The 19,538-nt window shown below is 39.6% G+C and overlaps 1 protein-coding gene and 1 pseudogene across 4 annotated transcripts in view; one reads left to right on the top strand and one right to left on the bottom strand.

Annotated features, from left to right (window-relative positions):
• PPP4R1 (protein phosphatase 4 regulatory subunit 1) overlaps window positions 1-19,538 on the bottom strand; it is a 62,170-nt gene that overhangs the window by 30,773 nt on the left and 11,859 nt on the right. Inside the window, exons 3-10 of one of the 4 annotated variants that reach the window (XM_059041259.2) lie at window positions 13,192-13,276; window positions 12,271-12,377; window positions 7,833-7,975; window positions 7,234-7,380; window positions 4,075-4,182; window positions 3,887-3,952; window positions 2,822-2,980; window positions 2,176-2,303 (exon numbers count right to left, since the gene is read on the bottom strand). In XM_059041259.2, the coding sequence (XP_058897242.1) occupies window positions 2,176-2,303; window positions 2,822-2,980; window positions 3,887-3,952; window positions 4,075-4,182; window positions 7,234-7,380; window positions 7,833-7,975; window positions 12,271-12,377; window positions 13,192-13,276 (943 nt within the window). Of the gene's footprint in view, window positions 1-2,175; window positions 2,304-2,821; window positions 2,981-3,886; window positions 3,953-4,074; window positions 4,183-7,233; window positions 7,381-7,832; window positions 7,976-12,270; window positions 12,378-13,191; window positions 13,328-19,538 lie in introns of all 4 variants that reach the window. The other 3 variants (XM_059041257.2, XM_067014506.1, XM_067014507.1) reach the window with 3 other exon arrangements.
• LOC131742895 (glycine cleavage system H protein, mitochondrial-like) lies at window positions 9,062-9,623 on the top strand (annotated as a pseudogene).

Raw genomic sequence — 19,538 nt, forward strand, 5'->3', positions numbered from 1 at the left:
TGCTTATTTTGTGAGATATTCGTTTGAGAAATCTGAATTCTCGGAAACTGAGAGGACCTCGAGAACGGAAACCAAGTCCTGGTTCATCTGTCTATAGTCACTGGTTCATAGTAGGTGCTCAATTAATTTTTGCATAATCAACCAATCAGTCAACCTTAAATAACAAAACTAGATTTAAGACAGCTCAAAACAGAAGCCAGTGCAGTATTTAAGAGAGGGCAAATCAGCTCATGGCTCTGAGATTAATAATACCTAGGACTACACAACAGCTTTTGCAATATTTAACAGAACTCCTTTCTCAGCCAGCAACTGTCTCCTCCCTCCCTTACATCATTAACACAATTCAATAAAGTCTAATAATATAGTGAAAATCCAATGCTACAAATAGTATTGACTTGACACTAAGACAGACCTCATTACAATGGAAGAGGAGTTAAGGTTTGTAGCTAAAATTAACTAACTGCCTTTAAATAGCTTTTCCAATAACGTCCTATACTGGCAGTTAGCAAAAGTACCGGCCATGGTAGCCACACCAACTGTCTTTGTCAATAAAGTTTTACTGGAACACAGCTGAGCCCATGCATCATGGACTATCTATGGCTGCTCCCACACTGCAGGAGTTCTGACGGAGATCAAATATATTTACTGAGTGGTCTTTTTTGTTTGTTTGTTTTTTTCGGTACGTGGGCCTTTCACTGTTGTGGCCTCTCCCGTTGCAGGGCACAGGTTCCGGACGTGCAGGCTCAGCGGCCATGGCTCACAGGCCCAGCCACTCCGCAGCATGTGGGATCCTCCCGGACCGGGGCACGAACCCGTGTCCCCTGCATCGGCAGGCGGACTCTCAACCACTGCGCCACCAGGGAAGCCCTGAGTGGTCTTTTACAGGAAGTTTGCTGACCCCGCCCTGATAATTCTCTGTAAATTTATATTTTCACTTCCTAGACTCTCTCCAAATATAAAAATAAATAAGAGCTATGCAACAGTCTTCATACAATTAGTACCATTAGTGAAAAGGTCACTGGCTTTAAAACTGAAGAGCAGGTAACCCCCCGCCCCCCACTTCATCACTCTGTCACATTCCCTGCAGCAGCTGTTTTCAAAAGAACTGACAGACTTTTCCTTGCTAGGAAGACAGGTTTAGAGTGATTTTTCTTCCTTTACAAAAAACAGTACCTCAGGTTTGTTTGGCTAGGAGAACAGGCAAAAAGGTAAAACAAGGCAGCAGAGAAGAAAGGAAGAACTGCCAAATCAAAACACCAAGAAAGCAAATTTCACAGTATCAAGACCTACAGAAGAAAATGTCCATTAGCATCATGACAAGGGAGGACAAGGCACTCTGGTAACTCAGGCATTATAGGCAGGGTTGTTTCAGAAACAGGCACTAACTGAGCTCAAGTGCACACCTGTCAAAGTCTGTGCGTTACCTCCCATGCACTAACTTAGGTCTGAACCGTTTCTCCCCTAAGGATATACTAAAATAAATTTTAAAAACCAAAACTCAATTAAAATTTTTTAATGCAAAAAAAATAAAAAATAAAAATCAGAGATGTCCTCTTTAAGCTTTATTTGAAAATCTGGTTGCCTTATTAAATGCTCTTAAAAGTTGATATTCTAGTTAGTAAGTGCACTAATTTGGTGCTAATCATTAAAATACTTTCCCCCTCAATTGAGAGATTACAATCATTATTCTGTAGACAAAGAATCCAAGATCCACAATAAAATTAACTGACTAAAAAGGAAAATAACAGTAAAAAACTGACTATACAGTAATGCATATTCCTAAATTAGGTTTTACTTCTTATTCAAAAAACTCCTTACTCCCTTTAAATTGTATAACCATTACTTTATACATTCTAAATGTTAACAGATGGTTTACTAGGTAAATTATTTATTAAATAAACTTACACAAAAGTTATTCTCAAATCTATCACTACAGCTTTCTATATGTCCAGCACCAAGCTAACTATGTTATGTGTACCTTCATCTTCTCATTTAAATATGTAATTAACCAGAGATGTTTAACAAATTTAAAATAAAATTCTATTAAAATATTTACCCATTTCTGTAATCAAGAGAAATAGTAAACTCTCCAAAAATAACATTATAAAAATAGTGAAAATGAAAAAAATGCTCACAAGCAGTAAAACTGGAAAGCAAAGTTTTAAAAAATCATACCTATTTTTGTCTTCTACTGATGTATCTTCTGAACTTTTGTTTTCTTCTTTAAAATACTGGCCTGAGCTAGATGGATTAGCAAAAGTAGATATGAAAGGTCCCAGAGACTGAAAAGCTGCTTGCCGAACCTAAGAAGAATAAAAGGACAGGAATAAAACATAAATCCTTCTTCAGCTAGGATTTACAGTTCCCCATCAATTATTTTCTCCTTTTTACTTTAAAATTTTTAATCTTGGCTTGAATATTTAAACCATGAGAATGTGGGTATGAGACCCTATAAAACATTTGCATGGAAAAGAAATTTCATCCAGGGCTTCCCTGGTGGCGCAGTGGTTGAGAATCCGCCTGCCGATGCAGGGGACACGGGTTCGTGCCCCGGTCCGGGAAGATCCCACATGCCGCGGAGCGGCTGGGCCCGTGAGCCATGGCCGCTGAGCGTGTGCGTCCGGAGCCTGTGCTCCGCAATGGGAAGAAATTTCATCCAGTTAAAAAAAAAAAGTTAATATATAGTAGCCTACTGTCTACTCCTGAAAGTATTAGCAATAACATACCTTAAATGATAAATTATTTCTTAAATTATGAAATCAAAATCACGTCTTCTGTAAATGCATTCTTTTACAAAAATGATAATTAAACAAAACCTTACCCAACGTGAAGGATCACTGATCAAATTAATAAATAGTGCTGATAATTTAGTCCGTCGAATTTCTTGACATGTTGCACAAGAAACCGCCATGAAGCACTCAGCACAGGCCTTGCGGACTCCCCACACGTTATCGGAACAAAGCTGGAAAAACCTGGGCAGCTGTGTGAGGAGGATGGTGTTTCCGTTAGGCAGACACACAGCAGGCTTCAGGAGTTACTTTTACTTCATTTTCTGCTTTCACAGCATTTAAAACATTAGATCTTCTTAATGAAATTTAGAAGACCCATTTAATATTAATACTTAGCAGTTTTAAATAAATCACACCCAATTCATTCCACTACTGACTATGGAAGATCAAAAATGCTCCCAACACGTACAGCTTAAATGTCATCCAAGAGCTTGTACTTAAAGTTAATTATTCTGAATAACAGATGGTTTCAGAAACTCTTCAAGTACATTAACTTGGACATTAAGCGTTTTTTATCCCAGGAACTAACCATTTAAAAATCACATGCTGTAAATTTAACCTGTCACTAAAATACTTGAGGGTTGCAATAAAATTAAAGATTCATTTGAATAAATATGAACTGATTTTACAGAAATGGGAGTTAAAAAGGGATCAATGGTTCTTAACACATCTGCATTTTTAACAAACCATCCTTAACAAAACACAATTCAAGTGCCCAGATTACAGAAATTTAAACTCTTAAAGTCATATTATCTTTCTGGTTTACATCCATGGAATTGTATTAGGTTGGCGAAAAAGGTCATTCAGGTTTTTCTGTAATATTACAGAAAACCCGAACTAACTTTTTGGCCAAGCCAATATTAATACACTTTGGGGATAACTATATGTATTTCAAACTTCACGTGCTACTTTGTAAAGCACTGCTTTCTCCTTAGTTGTTTTTTTCGTTTGTTTGTTTGTTTTTGCCGCACTGCTCGGCATGCAGAACTTCCCTGACCAAGGATCAAACCCGCTCCCCCGGCACTGGAAGCGTGGAGTCTTAACCACTGGACCACCGGGCGAGTCCAGACTCCTCAGTTAATTTCTGCAATACTTACCAACATTTCCTCAGTAGCTTGCTGGCCAACTACGCTGCAAATATCTCCAAAATTGGCAGCACAGACCTGACAACAAAAGCATCACTGACATTTCAAAATATTACAGCGTTCTTTAAAAATAATTTTTAAAATTTCACAGATCAATATGGTAACCACTAGAACCATGTATTCTTAAACAACAAAAATACCTTTCGAACATGAAACATTCTGCAATCACAGCACATCTCACAAAACCTAGGGAGGATAAGACGCTCTGTGATGTCCTTCCCAACCATGGGAGCCATTTTGCACATTATCTAAAATAAATAAGAACAAAACCACACTGAATATATCTTCAAACTAAGACTCTTCCAGTTTGCTAATTTATTAAAAGTATATAATTTAAGGAAGTATAAAATGATATGATATCATTATACTGCATACATCACAAAAAATTCATCTTATTTATCTAAGTTGAAGACAGAAAACCAGATGTTAACTACTACCATTAAAATCAACTGATAGGGGCTTCCCTGGTGGCGCAGTGGTTGAGAGCCCGCCTGCTGATGCAGGGGACACGGGTTCGAGCCCTGGTCTGGGAGGATCCCACATGCCGTGGAGCGGCTAGGTCCGTGAGCCCTGGCCGCTGAGCCTGTGCGTCCGGAGCCTGTGCTCCGCAATGGGAGAGGCCACAACAGTGAGAGGCCCACGTACCACCAAAAAAAAAAAAAAAAAAAAAAAAAAAATCAACCGATAACTATTAAAGGTACAATAAACCCTGAGAAAATCCTAAAAATTGCGTTTTTACCTAGTGTTTCAAACTTATTAATCATTTTGCCTAATAAATTTAAAACTAAAAAAAAAAAAAAAACCAACCTATATTTTCCCAATAAGAGAATAAATGGTGAGTTTTCAGAAGATTATCCACAAGAAGGATCTGGATTTAGTGTATCTGCATTGCTAAGAAAGGACTGTACAGAGGCAGTCCTCATCTTGCAAAGTACCGTTTTCTCTGAAACTCACGCATGTGGGGACCACATCCTTACTCTGCAAAGCCTGGGTTCCAAGGGAGACAAGGACACAGATCTGATATGCACATGATTCAGATAACACAGTTCTGGGCAAAGTAAGGATGAACCGTTTGAAAACCAGCCCAACGTATTTAAATATCTGCCCCCACGCAGTTAGAATATAAAGAAATCTGACTGTCGTCATTTATCTATTACATCTACTCCTGGCCCATGCAAATGTGACAAGAAGCAAAGGCATCCGGTTGGAAAGAAAAGAAAACTCTATTCATAAATGCATGACTGTCTACAGACAAAATCCCAAAGAATCTACAAAGAAGCCATTGGAACAAATACGTGAGTTTAGGAAGTTTGCAGGACATATGACAAAATAAAAAAAACAAATGTACTTCTATAAATTAGCAACGAACTGAAAACGTTTAAAAACAGTATCATTCACAACAGTGTTAAAAAAACATGAAATCTAACAAAACACACACATGCTCTGTCTACTGAAAACAACCAAACATTGATGAAATGAAGAAAAGACCTACATAAATGGAGATCTGCCCATGCATTGTTAGGCTGGCACCATCCCTATCAGAGCCCTGGCCTCCTCAGAGTGGCAGGTGACACTGACATCCCCCAATCCCCAAAGCAGTGTTGTTTCTTGACTCCAGACTGTTTCTAGGCATCTCCAAGCCTGAGTTAACGATCCAAAGATACATACACAGTATCAATGATCTAGCATAATTAAATTTCTTAGAATGAATTATTCCCAAAACAAACAACTGGGAAGGGAGGGAATGCCAAACATAGCAAAGTTAACACAAACCAATTGTGAGAGAATCACAGGTTTCACACTAGCGCTGGATATAGCCTTTTATTATAATTATAATGTTTTACTATTCTTAAAACCCGTCAAAAATTATAATAAGCAAGTTAAACTCTGCTCAATATAAACCAACATTTATGCCAAAACTGATTTCCTTTTTATTGAGAAGCTTGTGAAATTAAAAAAAAAAAAAAAATCAAGTTTTGGAACCTGACAGAGGTAGTGCTTTGTACAACATTATGAATGTACTAAATGCTACTTAATTGTAAACTTTAAAATGGTTAATTTTATATTATGTGAATTTCACTTCAATAAAAATGGTATTACTGAAAAATTTCTAAATTTATTAACTGATACCTGAGTATCTAAAAATAAAATAATGGAATTTCCAACGGAAAGGAACTAGAGAGAAAATTTAATTCATCCTACGAATGATCCAGAAGCACTATAAAATTATTTTTAGTGTAACTTTTTTCATGTCAACAAAAATGCAATTATATTAGGTTTAAATAGCAAACTCTCACTATCCAAATAGATTTGAATAAATTTTCAGATGGATTTATCACTTTTCTATTTTATTATAAGAATTCTTACTTTCTGAACTGAGGAACCATAGGTGTGAATTATAACAGATATTGCTATATGTAATTCGTACCCTACCTATGATGGCTCTCAAATAATCAAAATATTTGCTAACCATGTCCAAAACACAAAAAACTCACTATAATACTCGACTTTATTATGTGCATAATGACTTAATCTGTGTATTTTTCTAATAATCATAATTTATATCGTATATTCCTTCCTGCAAAGACCACACTGTCAAGTACGTAGCCGAGCAGCATCCCCCTTTTGCCTACTGTGCTTGGTGCCTAGAAAAGTGCTCGACAGCAATTCGAGGAGCTCAAATGTTTCTTCATTCAATACAGGGTTTTTAAAATTCCACTGGTTATTTTTGCCATCTTATTTTTCATTTTGATAATGAATTTACAGTTAATTTATTATTTTCTTGCTGTGTATCTTGCTTTCTCAGAGCCCAGTGATAACAGCCATCGAATTCCCAAGTGCTTCTGCACAGCATGGGGCCCCAAGAAAAGACACCTTTTCCCTTGGAAGCCATGTCCCTTTCTAGCCCAGCATTACATTTCAAATGTAATGATTTGTGGCTACTCTGAGACCCAGTATGTGTCAACCCTACAAACGTGTAATGCAGCGTCATATTTAACAAGCGCCTCGGGCTTCCCTGGTGGCGCAGTGGTTGAGAGTCCGCCTGCTGATGCAGGGGACGCGGGTTCGTGCCCCGGTCTGGGAAGATCCCACATGCCGCGGAGCGGCTGGGCCCGTGAACCATGGCCGCTGAGCCTGCGCGTCCGGAGCCTGTGCTCTGCAACGGGAGAGGCCACAACAGTGAGAGGCCCACATACCACAAAAATTAAAAAAAACAAACAAACAAACAAACAAACAAAAAAAAACAAGCGCCTCCTATCGGTCAAGCCAGTGACTAATTCTTGCTGAGCTCTACTTACAGCCACAGCTTCTGTCTTCACGTCGTCATTGCTGTCGGGGGCGGTCAGCTCTACGAGGACGGGGCACACTTTGGTCTCCACATCAAACCGCTCAATTAACTCCTGCTCCAGCAGGGCCAGCAAGGCCGCCTGACTCGTTTTCCTGACCTAGGAAAAAAGACAAGTAAACCAAGTACACACACAGTGTAACAAAACTTAACACTTGAATTTCACCAATCTGAGGACTCCTCACCCAACTAGAAGGGGTTCACAACTTGCAAAACCTTGCCAATAAAAATCTGTGGTTATTCTGCAAAGACAGAACTTAGAACTTGGTAGGTTGTGCTGTAACAGATGAAGTGGAACAGAAAAGCCATTCTTGGAAAAGAGGTCTCCAAGCGCCAACCTTTTTGAGGGCCACCTGGGAGGGCAGCGGGTGAGCAGTAGCCACTAGGCGCTGTCTATTGCTGTGACCTCCCAGACTCTCCACAGTCTCATTTGGAAAAACAAAATAACAAAGTCAAAGAGGAAGGAACATCCCAATGAGACCACCCAGTAGGCCGCCAGAAGTACCCCAGACTACACCCATTTCTGTAAGAATGTGGGCAGGGCCCTCCTACCTGGTTATTCTGATCTGCGAGATATCTAACCACAATGGGTAGCAAGTACTTGGAAAAAGCGTACGGGATCGCAGGCCGGTTTTCTTGACAAAACAAGGCAATGTGAGGCACCTGCTCCATCAGCTCTGCTCTCACAGTTGGTTCTATGGAAATAACAGAAAGGTGAGCTGAAGCACCCTCCCCAGAACCAGATCCTTGCCGGGCAGGGGAATCCTCAGGAAAGCTCTGGACCCTTCACCTCGCATCACATCACGAGTGCTTAGAAAATGCTCTGCAGCCTGCGATCCTTTTCACAGTCATGGCGAGGTTGACCCCAATCCAGCTTCTGTCCTCAGGGCCTGCAATACTTCCTGTGAGGACCGGATCTCTTCACCTGAATTCACATCAACTACAACACGGCATCATCTTCAAACTCTGCTAGTTCAGAGTCCCCAGGACAAGCCGTAAGGACTGGGTCCTAATCTAAATGCAGCCAGCCAGTTGGAGGGTTTACAGTTAGACTTAACTAAGATGATAAAGGGTCAGTGAATGCTAAAGGAAACCAACAGATTTAAAAAAACAAAAAAAATGTGAAAAGACCCAAATACGGCAAATTTAAATGTGACAGATATGGCATTTCAAAAACATCAACTGTTCCATAGGTAATGGTAGGAAAGTTGGCAGGTTATGTGAGAAAAAAAGATAAGATTCCTATACTGCTCTCTATACATAAATTCTACGTGAATCAAAGTTCCAAATGTTTTCTTTTTTAAAGATCAAAAACACTAACTAAAAGACAGGACTTCCGCGGTGGCGCAGTGGTTAAGAATCCGCCTGCCAATGCAGGGGACACGGGTTCGAGCCCTGGTCTGGGAAGATCCCACATGTCACGGAGCAACTAAGCCTGTGTGCCACAACTACTGAGACTACATGCCACAACTACTGAAGCCCGCGTGCCTAGAGCCTGTGCTCCACAACAAGGGAAACCACCACAATGAGAAGTCCAAGCACCGCAACAAAGAGTAGCCCCTGCTCACCACAACTAGAGAAAGTCCATGTGCAGCAACGAAGACCTAACTCAGCCAAAAATTTAAAAAATTATTTTTTAAATGGCAAAGGATATGAATACTTAGTTCATTTTTTAAAAATGCTCATCTTTAAAAAAAAAAAAAAAAAGGCACTAAAAGACATTTAGCTCCGGCCCGGGGCCGCCCCCTCCCCTCCCCGCCCGGGGGTGCTCTAGATGCTGCGCGGAGACCCTCTGCAACCCTGCGAACATGGCGCTGCGAGTGGCGCGGAGCGTGTGGGCTGTGGTCTGCAGCCTGAGCGCCATCTCTGCGCCCAACGCGCCCTGCCCGCCATGGCCCTGGGGACTGCAGGCAGGCACCGTCCGGGCGCTGTGCACCGGCCCCATTCTGCTGTCGGGTTGTAAATTCACAGACAAACATGAATGGGTAACAACAGAAAACGGTGTTGGAACAGTGGGAATCAGCAATTTTGCACAGGAAGCTTTGGGAGATGTTTACTGTAGTCTGCCTGAAGTTGGGACAAAATTGAACAAACAAGAGGAATTTGGTGCTTTGGAAAGTGTGAAAGCTGCTAGTAACTCTATTCTCCTCTATCAGGTGAAGTAACTGAAATTAATGAAGCTCTAGCAGAAAATCCAGGACTTGTCACAAATCTTGTTATGAAGATGACTGGCCGATCAAGATGACACTCAGTAACCCTTCAGAACTAGATGAACTAATGAGTGAAGAAGCATATGAGAAATACATAAAATCTATTGAGGAGTGAAAATGGAACCCCTAAATAAACTAGTTTAAAACAACTTAATCTAGCATAGTTGTCTTAAATTAGTGGTGGATAGATTTTTAAAAGCAACTTTTAGCAAAAGAAACTACTTGCAACAATGTTGCCTGAAGAAAATACCCCTTAACTTGCTAATGATTTCACATAAACACTATGCATCTTTTTCACAACACCCTGTGGTTTTTAGGCTAGTCTCCAGTTATAATACTCAGAATTCCTGAAATTATCTGTGGTAAAGCTAGTTATAAAAATTATGTAATTCAAGGATAACATTGTTATCTTAACCGTATATAATACTGTAACTTGCTTACAGCCATCCCTGGATTTGGGTCAAAATACTCAATGAATTTACCACTGGAAATAAATGACAGTGGAGAAAAGTTTGTTAGTTGTATAGTGTCTAGTGAAGAACATTACTATCTTAATTTTGCAATATACTGTGTTTGCTGGTGCTATTTTTATACAGTGAAGCAACAGCCTTGCAGGAAAATAAGAAAGTTTAATAATAAAATATTCAACTTCTTAAAAAAAAAAAAAAAAAAGACAACATTAAAAAAAAATGTTTAGGGAATTCCCTGACAGTCTAGTGGTTAGGGCTCCGTGCTTTCACTGCACGGGGACACAGGTTCGATCCCTGGTTGGGGAACTAAGATCCTGCAAGCTGTGGGGTGTGGCCAAAAAAAGAAAAAATTTGAATCTTGAGGTGGGAAGCCCTTTCAAGGCAAACAAAACCCCCAAATTAATTAAGACCAGCTAATTTCACTTTATAAAGACTTCATTATAGACAACAGATGTGTCTAACAGGAGTTCTATATTTTGAACCATGAACAAAACATATACTCAAACAAAAGTAAACTTAAAAAATGAAAACAAAGGAGTTTGGGGTGGAGGAGAGGTAATATTAAAAATATTAAAGACTGCAACTTTCCCATATCTGATGGAGAGACAAGAATCCTCAAATTCATGGAAGCTACCATCACAGTGACTCTGAAACCCCTCCGGCCCTTCCATTCCTCCCAAACTACTCCTAACAGTCAGAGGAGTCTCCCAACCAGCCTTCCATCACCCATCTTTTCCTCAAGTCAATCCACACCGCTGTGTTTCTGTTCTAAATCGCAAACAAAGCAAACTCTAAAGCTTGACACAGTATAAATCTTTACAATCTGGCCCTCAACCACCTTATTTAAGTCTCATTCTTCTAAACTGTAGGCCCAGTAAACTCACTGTTGGCCAAACGGGCCACTGTCCTGAGCGCCCCAAACCTCTACACCTGTCCTTTCCTCTCCCGAGCCCCCTCCTCCCCTCCCTCCCCATCAAACCCAATTCAAATGCCACCAACTGTCCAGAGCCGGCCCCAACCCTCCCTGGTATAATTTACTTAGTATGTCAGTTGCATTTGTTAAACTGTTAATTTGATGACAGGGATTTTTACTCATCTCAGTGAGGCTCCAGCATTTAAACTAGAACCTGGCATAGAGTAGGCACTGTTTTCACGTTTACTGAATGAATTCAAAGTGTAAATGTCAAGAGAGATATTTATCAGGAACTCAACAACTTGAGATATATTTTAAAACACATATAGAATATATGTAAAGAACAGCACTGTAGTTGGTAAACAGGTGGAAGAAAAAAAACACAAATTCCACCTTAAAGAATATCTATATCTCTACTGTGAAAGTAATGAACACAATGGAATGCAATAGTGCCAAAATTTTAAGTTAAATTGTTTATCTCTGCCAAATCTAAAAATAAATTATAAGTAAAAATCATAATTGATGAGAACCTCCTAAAACCATTCTGGAACAAGCATATACATGAGCAATTATGTACACAGAACATCATAATGAGACAGAATATTAGGAAGCTTACTAATGTTTTTTTCTATAAGAAAATAAAAAACATTTAAGGCTTACATAAATAGTAAACATATTCCCATAAAATGAGTTGCTTACCAAAAGATGAGCTCATCTGAAAATTAAAGGATGAGAATTGTTGCCATGCCAAGTTTGATAAATTGAAAAATAATACATTTTAATAAAGAGGTCATGGATTTAAGAAAAAAAATTTTATTCGATTTTTGAATCGTTTCTAAAATCAAACATAAAAATATGCTCAAAACAATATTAAGTTAAAATGGTACATTTTATATATGTTTTACCACCATAAAAAATATTTTTAAAAAATGTAATAAACCATATTCTAAGCCTCAAAACAAGTCTACCTCTTTCTTAAGCAGACTCTCCTCCTCTTTTCACTTTAGAGACAAACAGCCTTAGTTTTACAAGGGGTGATAAACATTTTTTATAAGAATGCATTTTATATTTGCCAAAAAATTTACAGCCCACTCCATCCTTTTAATTTATTCAAAATTATTTTTCAAAAGAATTTATTAATACTAAAATAGTATTAATGTACATGATGCAAAACAATGTTCTTAGTTTTTTCTTACGAGAAATTTTCAAAGTTAAACTAAATGGGCCTACTATAAAATGTCTGGATCTTAGTAACAGGTTTTTATTTTCTTCTTACTGATGGGTTTGATAATTTACTTGGGAAATATTTCAAAGAAATCTCACATTACACCAAGTTTTTCATTAGTTTTTAGAAACATAATTTAGTAAAAGAAACCTTTCTCTGCATAAATATATACCTGAATCATCAGCTAATCTGCTAATTCTTTCCAAAACAGCAATACAATCTCTCTCATCATCGCAGACTTCCCTCAGTGTGTCCAGCAGACTCCGGGCCACCATTTGTCTACACAGGAAAAGAATAGTTAGTATTTAGAACTTTAAAAGGCAGAATCCATACAGTTTAAAAGAAAATTTTTCTCAATACATTTTATAACATATTAAGTCCCTAATTCCCCAAGTGACAAATGCCAGTATGGATTTTATTTTAACAAGATGAGACTGAATATTTACCAAAATATGTTTCACCTTTATCTGATCTGACAAATTTCTAAGGTCACTGAAAATTTGGTTTAAGTAGCTACCTTCAATTATCATAAATATGGGAAAGTACAATGATTCTTCATTATATAAAACGTTATCTTTACATATTTTACTCAATGAGTTTTATACATCTATACTCAAACAATTTTATTAGCAAAGACTTTGAGATTTCCCTGAGAAGTCTGATACAGGTGGTCTGGGGGCCCTAGGTGGAGAAACAGTGGATTAGGGAGAGTGTGAGCTCTGGTCACTGCCGTGTCCCTTGCCCCTTGGCCGCCAGTCACCTGGCCCACAGCTGGCCCACACCACCACCTGCTGGAGGAGGAGCTGACGCCTCAGCAGCCACTTTAATGAACATTAAAATTATGCTTAATAGCAAAAAAGCAGTTTGTTTGTTTGTTTTGTTTTTGCCAAAAAGCCAAGGACTGCTCCCTGCTCACAGGACGGAGGAGCGAAAGACTGTAAAGGCAGCCACGGCTGTGACCAGCAGTGAAGCTGGGTGACTCAGACCATGCGGTAATGACGTCTACTTTCAACTGGATACTTCTGTTTACTGAAATTCATGCAATAAAAGGCACACTTGTGCTTCCACCTTAATGGAAAGCACACGCACATACCTGTTAAATACGTTCTCACTCGCAGCATACTTGTCCAGTCTCCCCAGGGGCGTCAACATGTCATCTTGTGAGACAAAGTCCAGGGCTGAAGGTACAACAATCACATCAGACTCTGAGCTGCAGTCATCCACACCAACTATCAGAGACATCAGAAATACTCCTTGTAACACTGTCACACTAAAAGGTACCCCTGCCTCTCCGAAGCAGCACAAGGAAAACTGCCCTGTATTGTTTTTGGAGTGGTACAGAAAGTCACAAGAGAATCTCAGAATCGGTTCGGAAGCCACAAATGACTGACGGATGCTTCTTCTTCTTTTCTACAGATATGTTCTGACTGCCCCTAGAAGCACAGGGGTCAGTAGAAACTCAGTCTGGGGTGATCAAGGAACAGAGTGATCAGAAAAGAGTGATCACACAGACCTGAGAACTTACACGTTCAACCAGAACACTAACAACTTGTAAATAAATGAACTGTCAAACACTGACAGTTAATTCTGCAAGGCAGTCAGAGAACAACTCACATTATATACAGAACAAAGACAACAATGACAGCAGCCATCTCATCAGAAAGAATGCCAGATGAGAAGCCAGAGACAGAAGAGCAACATCTTTAAAGGACTGAAAGAAAAAAAAAAAAGTCAACCTACACCTCTATACCCAGTAAACTGAAATTGTTCAAATATCTTTGAAATTCATGTCTTTCAAACACAAAGGTGAAATAAAGACTTTTTCTGACATACAAAAGCTGACAAACATCACCCGCAGCAGACCTACACTACAAGAAACATTAAGAAAATTATACCAGATGGAAATCTGGATCTTTACAAAGGAATGAAGACTAGCAGAAATAGTGAATAGGTAGGCAAACACAAAAGCCTCTTCTTATGTAAAAACATCTCTTTAAAAGATAATTAACTGTTTAAGGCAAAAGTATGTACTGTAAAATAAAGAAAAAAATGTATTGTGGGGTTTATAACATGTGTAGAAGTAAAATATATGATTACAATAGCACAAAGGCAGAATAACAGGGAGGTGTATTGTCCTAAAGTTCTTTTATACATATTACGTGAAAGTAGACACTAATAAGTCAAAGGCACATATTAATTATAAACTCTACAGAAACTACTAAACACCCCCCAAAAAACCCACCCAAAACATATAGCTAATAAGCCAATAAAGGCCATAAAATGGAATCATAAAAAATACTGAACCCAAAAGAAAGCAGAAAAAGAGGATAAAAGGAAAAAGGAAAAGATGGGACAAACAGATGGGAAATAGCAAGATGAGAGAGGAAAACCAAACCATATCAATAATCACATTAAGTGTAAATGCTCTAAGTAGCCCCACTTAAAGGCAGAGATTGTCAAACTGGATTAAAAATAACACCTAACATGAAAATAATTCCTTACATAGTACAGAAAAGTTTTAACAGGTTATTCTGATCTACAGTTCATAGCAAAGTACCTTATATATTATGAATCAGAGTTGTAAAAACCACCCAGACGCTCTCATTTGACCTATTTCCTCCTCTAAGACTGTTGAGCTGGCATGACCTCAAAGGCACCTTTATGCAGGCTCTAGAATTCTATGACTATGACCAAACTGTTTCATCAGTCGCACGCTTGTTGATCTTGAAGATAAACATTAATAGTACTGATTCAGGTCCATAAAAAGTCAGGGGCTTTTGGGAAGAGTCCTAGAGCAGTGACAGTCTAACATTGCTGTGTTTAAGACAAGCTTGGAGCACTTACCCTAAAATTCAGACCCCAGATCTCATATTCAGATCCTGATTGTGCAGGTCTGGAGTGAGGCCCAGGAGAAATCATTTATAATAAATACCCACAACTAGCTCAAATGCAGATTGCTGAACAACTGTATTCAAGAAACATATGCTGAGAAGGTAACAAAGCATATTTTGCTTCCACTTACGTTACCACTCTACCCATTATGGTTGACAATTATTTCTGTACAAAAGGGAGTGTTCCACTCCAGCAAGGCACTGGGGACAAAGGTGCATTTCTATTTCCCAGAACTGTTGCCTCCTGCCAATAACTGTGGAACCGTTTTGTCTTGAATCATCCTCTCCAAATTCAGGATTTCCTCATCAACTCTTGATTGGACTGGGACTTTCCTGGCAGCACAGTGGTTAAGAATCCACCAGCCAATGCAGGGGACACAGGTTTGAGCCCTGGTCCAGGAAGATCCCACATGCCGCGGAGCAGCTAAGTCCGTGTGCCACAACTACCGAGCCTGCGCTCTAGAGCCTGCAAGCCACAACTACTGAAGCCCGCACGCCTAGAGCCCATGGTCCACAACAAGAGAAGCCACCGCAATGAGCAGCCCTCGCACTGCAACAGAGAGTAGCCCCCACTCACCACAACTAGAGAAAGCCCGTGTGCAACAGCGAAGATCCAACGCAGCCAAAAATCAATTAATTTAAAAAAATTCTTGATTGGAGTAAATGGCTCTGCATTTCATATCTATGGAGGCAGCAAGGATGTGATTACCATGGCTACAGACTGCATACCTAAGTCTTACCCAGCCACCCTACAAATGCCTACCACAGGTTACAAGAAGGAGAAACACAAAAACAATCCATAAAAACTATCACCACTAAGAAAGAAAAATCCTACAGCATAAATGATGGTACAGTCAATAACATCCTCAGATAAAAAAGACTAAACAGAGGGAGTAAACACAGCTATACTGCTACAAGAATCATATAGATTATGCAAAGTAGTACATTAATTTTAAATAGATTATGGTAAATTAAAGATGCAAATCACAATCCTTAGGAGTACTCTCTAAAACATGCAAGAAAAGATGGCGAGAAAGCCAACCGAGAGTTAAAATGGAATGCTAAAAAATACTGAGTTAATCCCAAAGAAAGTCACAAAAGGAGCAACTGAGAAAAAAAAAAAGACAAATAGAAATAAGCAACCAGATCAATAATTACATTACTTATAAATGGACTAAACATTTAAGTCAAAAGGTAGAGAATCCCAAACTAATAACAAAGTAACAACTACAGTTGTTACTCAACTATAGTCTGTCTACCAGAAACACATTTTTGAAGTCAAAATTTCAACCCATGGGTTGAAAGAAAAGGATTACAAAAAGGAGAGAGATAAAACATGAAACGGTAAGCATAAGAAAGCCAGAGTGGCTATTTTATTACCAGACAAAATAGATGAAGACAAGGAGCATTACAGAACATGAAGAGCGACCTTTCATCACCCGACCTGTGCCCCAGTGCCTCTCCTTTCTGGGTCACTAAGTTGATTCTGGATTCTTGGACGTTACAGCAGCAAGAGCCCCTTACAGTGTTCACAGCTTTAAAAATCCAATTTCCTACACTGATGAAATGAAGCAAGCATGTCAGCTTTTAGTGTTATTTGAAATTTCAAAATGACTTAAAAGCAATGAAAACAATGATCACTTGAAATGTTTTTTCAAATTATATCTATGCTTCCCAAATTCCAGTTCTCCCTATTCCCCTGTAAATTTACTGTCTTGGGTAGCTGAAGGGGGACCAGGATGGAAAGGAAAAAGGAAGATGACCTAAAAGGTCAACATGAGACAGAATTCCCACACTTACGTAGGAAACCCTCATTTTTCAAAATTTAATATTTAGTTATAAAAGCTTCCATGAAGAAGCTAAATGACAAAAGTGTCAATGAAATCTTGTGTTTTTTAGTGAATTCTAACAGAATTCCTAACTGAAATAGAAACCTGGGATACGAACTGAAGTCTTGTACTGTAGGGTTAGCCGATCTTGTCTCAAATCAGACTCAATAGATCCTTCCAGTTCCAAATCAGGACAAGAATCAAATGTGTTACAATGCAAATTAAAGAGAACATCCAGAAAAACAGGACAAGAGAAAGAAATGATAAAACAAGGACATTTATCTGTTACTTGTAAAACTGAATCCCCCCCTTCGCATGAAGGTAAGAGACCATGCAGCAGAAGACAGAGAGTCAGCCCTGCATTTCAGGAAGGACTCCATCCACTTTCCACTCCCCACACCACTAGCTCCAGCAGAAACCCAGAGCCATAGAAACCAACATCCCATTCCTTTAAATTTAAGGAAAACAGCGTCTAAAATGTAAAAATTTAAAAGTTGGACTCATTTGAAATTTTAAAGATGATTAATCACTACACAGTTATAGCGACAGTGATGTGGAAAGGACAGAAGCTTTTTAAAGTTAAGACAGATCTGGGTCCAAATCTCATGTTCTGCTCCTTGTGAACTATGCATGTGGACTTAATGCAAGTAATTAATTAATTTGGCTCCATTTCCTCACATGTAAAATACTTGCTTGTTGTCAAGACTTTAAGACACACAGACAAAGATAACATATATAACGCACCTAACACGGTGTCAGGGCTAGTACGTCTATGTTCCCTAGAACTCCCAATTCATTTGTTTCTGATACAGAGAATCTCATTGTGGTTTCCCTGTGTTTTTAAATGTTTTCATTCATTTCATTCAACAAGAAGGACGGCACATCTACTGTTTAAATGCCAGGCACTCAACAGGGAACACAGATATAAAAACTAGACAGAAATTGTAAGCATGTATCTATGTACACACGTGTACATGTGTGCACAGATGCAGACAAAAATATGCTACCAAGAAAGATGCATGGTGTAAGAGTACATACACACAACGTGTGCTGTCCACTGTTACACTTCTAGGTCTGCCCTGGTGAGCAAGAGAAGGCTTCAAAGCCCAGCCAATTCTGGGAAGATACAATGAGGTTTGCCAAGCAGGACAGAGGGTGGAACAGGGCGTCCTAAGCCGAGAAGTCCAAAGACAGGGAGTCGAGGAAAAGCAAGTCATGTCTAGAAAATGAGTAGTTGTTCAGGACACGTGGGGCACAGGGCTCACACAGAAGTGAGGCAGGAGGAGGAGGGGACGGTGACCAACCAAAATCAACTGAGCCTTCTAGTTTTTAACAGAGTAATATTATGACATTTTGCAAACTCCTCCTACCTGGCTGGAGAAATCGCACTGCCGCCATGTAACTGGGACTGGCGCTTGAGATTGTCTAAGCAACAATGGAGTTAAATTCAACCATTATCTCCTTTGAGTGACAATTCCGGGCAGCGGAGATACTTATTCAACTATGTTATAATAAAATGTGATTTAAATGATCAAGTATTACTTAAAACCATCTTTTTTTAAAAAATTAAGAAAGAAGCAAAGATCATGGTGTCTCTCCCAAGCCGAGCCGCCTGCTGGTCAGCGCATGGCATTCTGAGAGCACCACCGCCAGCCTCGCCTCGTTCCCCTAACCATCATGGAAGCCCTTGGCACCCCCAGGAGCACAACTTCTCACCCAAGGGAGGCAATTCTAGCTCTGCCTGCATCAGCACCACGAGCCGCTGTCCTACTCCCCATCAACAAGGCTCAGATATGCTCCACATTCATGCTAATTTCATGCTCACTCAACAAGACTTCTTCTGAGCCTACTCTTCTTAAAGTTTACACTTCTCTCAGACATCCCAAACCTCTATTCCAAGTCCCAAGAACTACCTTCAAAAAATCACCTTCCATTCCTATCTTACTACCATTCCTGTATTACTACTATACATGCATTTGATGCTAGGTCAGGAAAAAAGAACATGAGCACAGGAGCACGGGAAGAGCAGCGTGAGGGGTCACCTGTCCGCACACCTGCTTGAGGGCAGCGGGAGGGGGCGCAGAGGTGCTCAGCTGCTCTCACGCACGCCTCAGAACAGCACCTCACCGCCCTGTCTAAACAGAGATTCTCCCACCGCGGTCATAAACACCAACCCCCTCACCGAGGACTCAACCACAGAAACGACGTTCCAACACGGAGGGAAAGGAAAGGCTGGTTGCTGGCCCTGCACACGTGGCCAGGACCACACTTTAGGGGCAACACAAGGTAATTAAGGGCCATTCTGACCACCTGGGCTTTTTCCTGAAACACTGAATCCAGAACTTAAGCCTGCTAGTCTCTAAAATGACTTTTCATCAGACTTCTTAAAGCTGTAGCTCACCTCCTCATCAAGACAAAAGCAATCTGTCCTATTTCTTTCACTCTTGTGACTCTTCTCAAAGATCGACAATCATCTGCCAAAACTAGAGACAAGGCTGACTCCTCCATCCAACACCCTTGTCTTAAATTCTCTTTTCTTGGATTCTCTTGGAATATTTTCTACCTCTTTAGACTATTCTTGCTTCTCTCTAACCCTTCTGTGTAGGTAGTTTCTTTCCCCCAACTTTGTCCTCCTATACACATTGTACACACACACACACACACACACACACACACACACCTCTCCTCCCCTCAATAAGCCACAGCTTCCACTACCATTC

This window comes from Kogia breviceps, chromosome 15 (genome assembly GCF_026419965.1).
Source record: "Kogia breviceps isolate mKogBre1 chromosome 15, mKogBre1 haplotype 1, whole genome shotgun sequence".
Taxonomy (NCBI): domain Eukaryota; kingdom Metazoa; phylum Chordata; class Mammalia; order Artiodactyla; family Physeteridae; genus Kogia; species Kogia breviceps.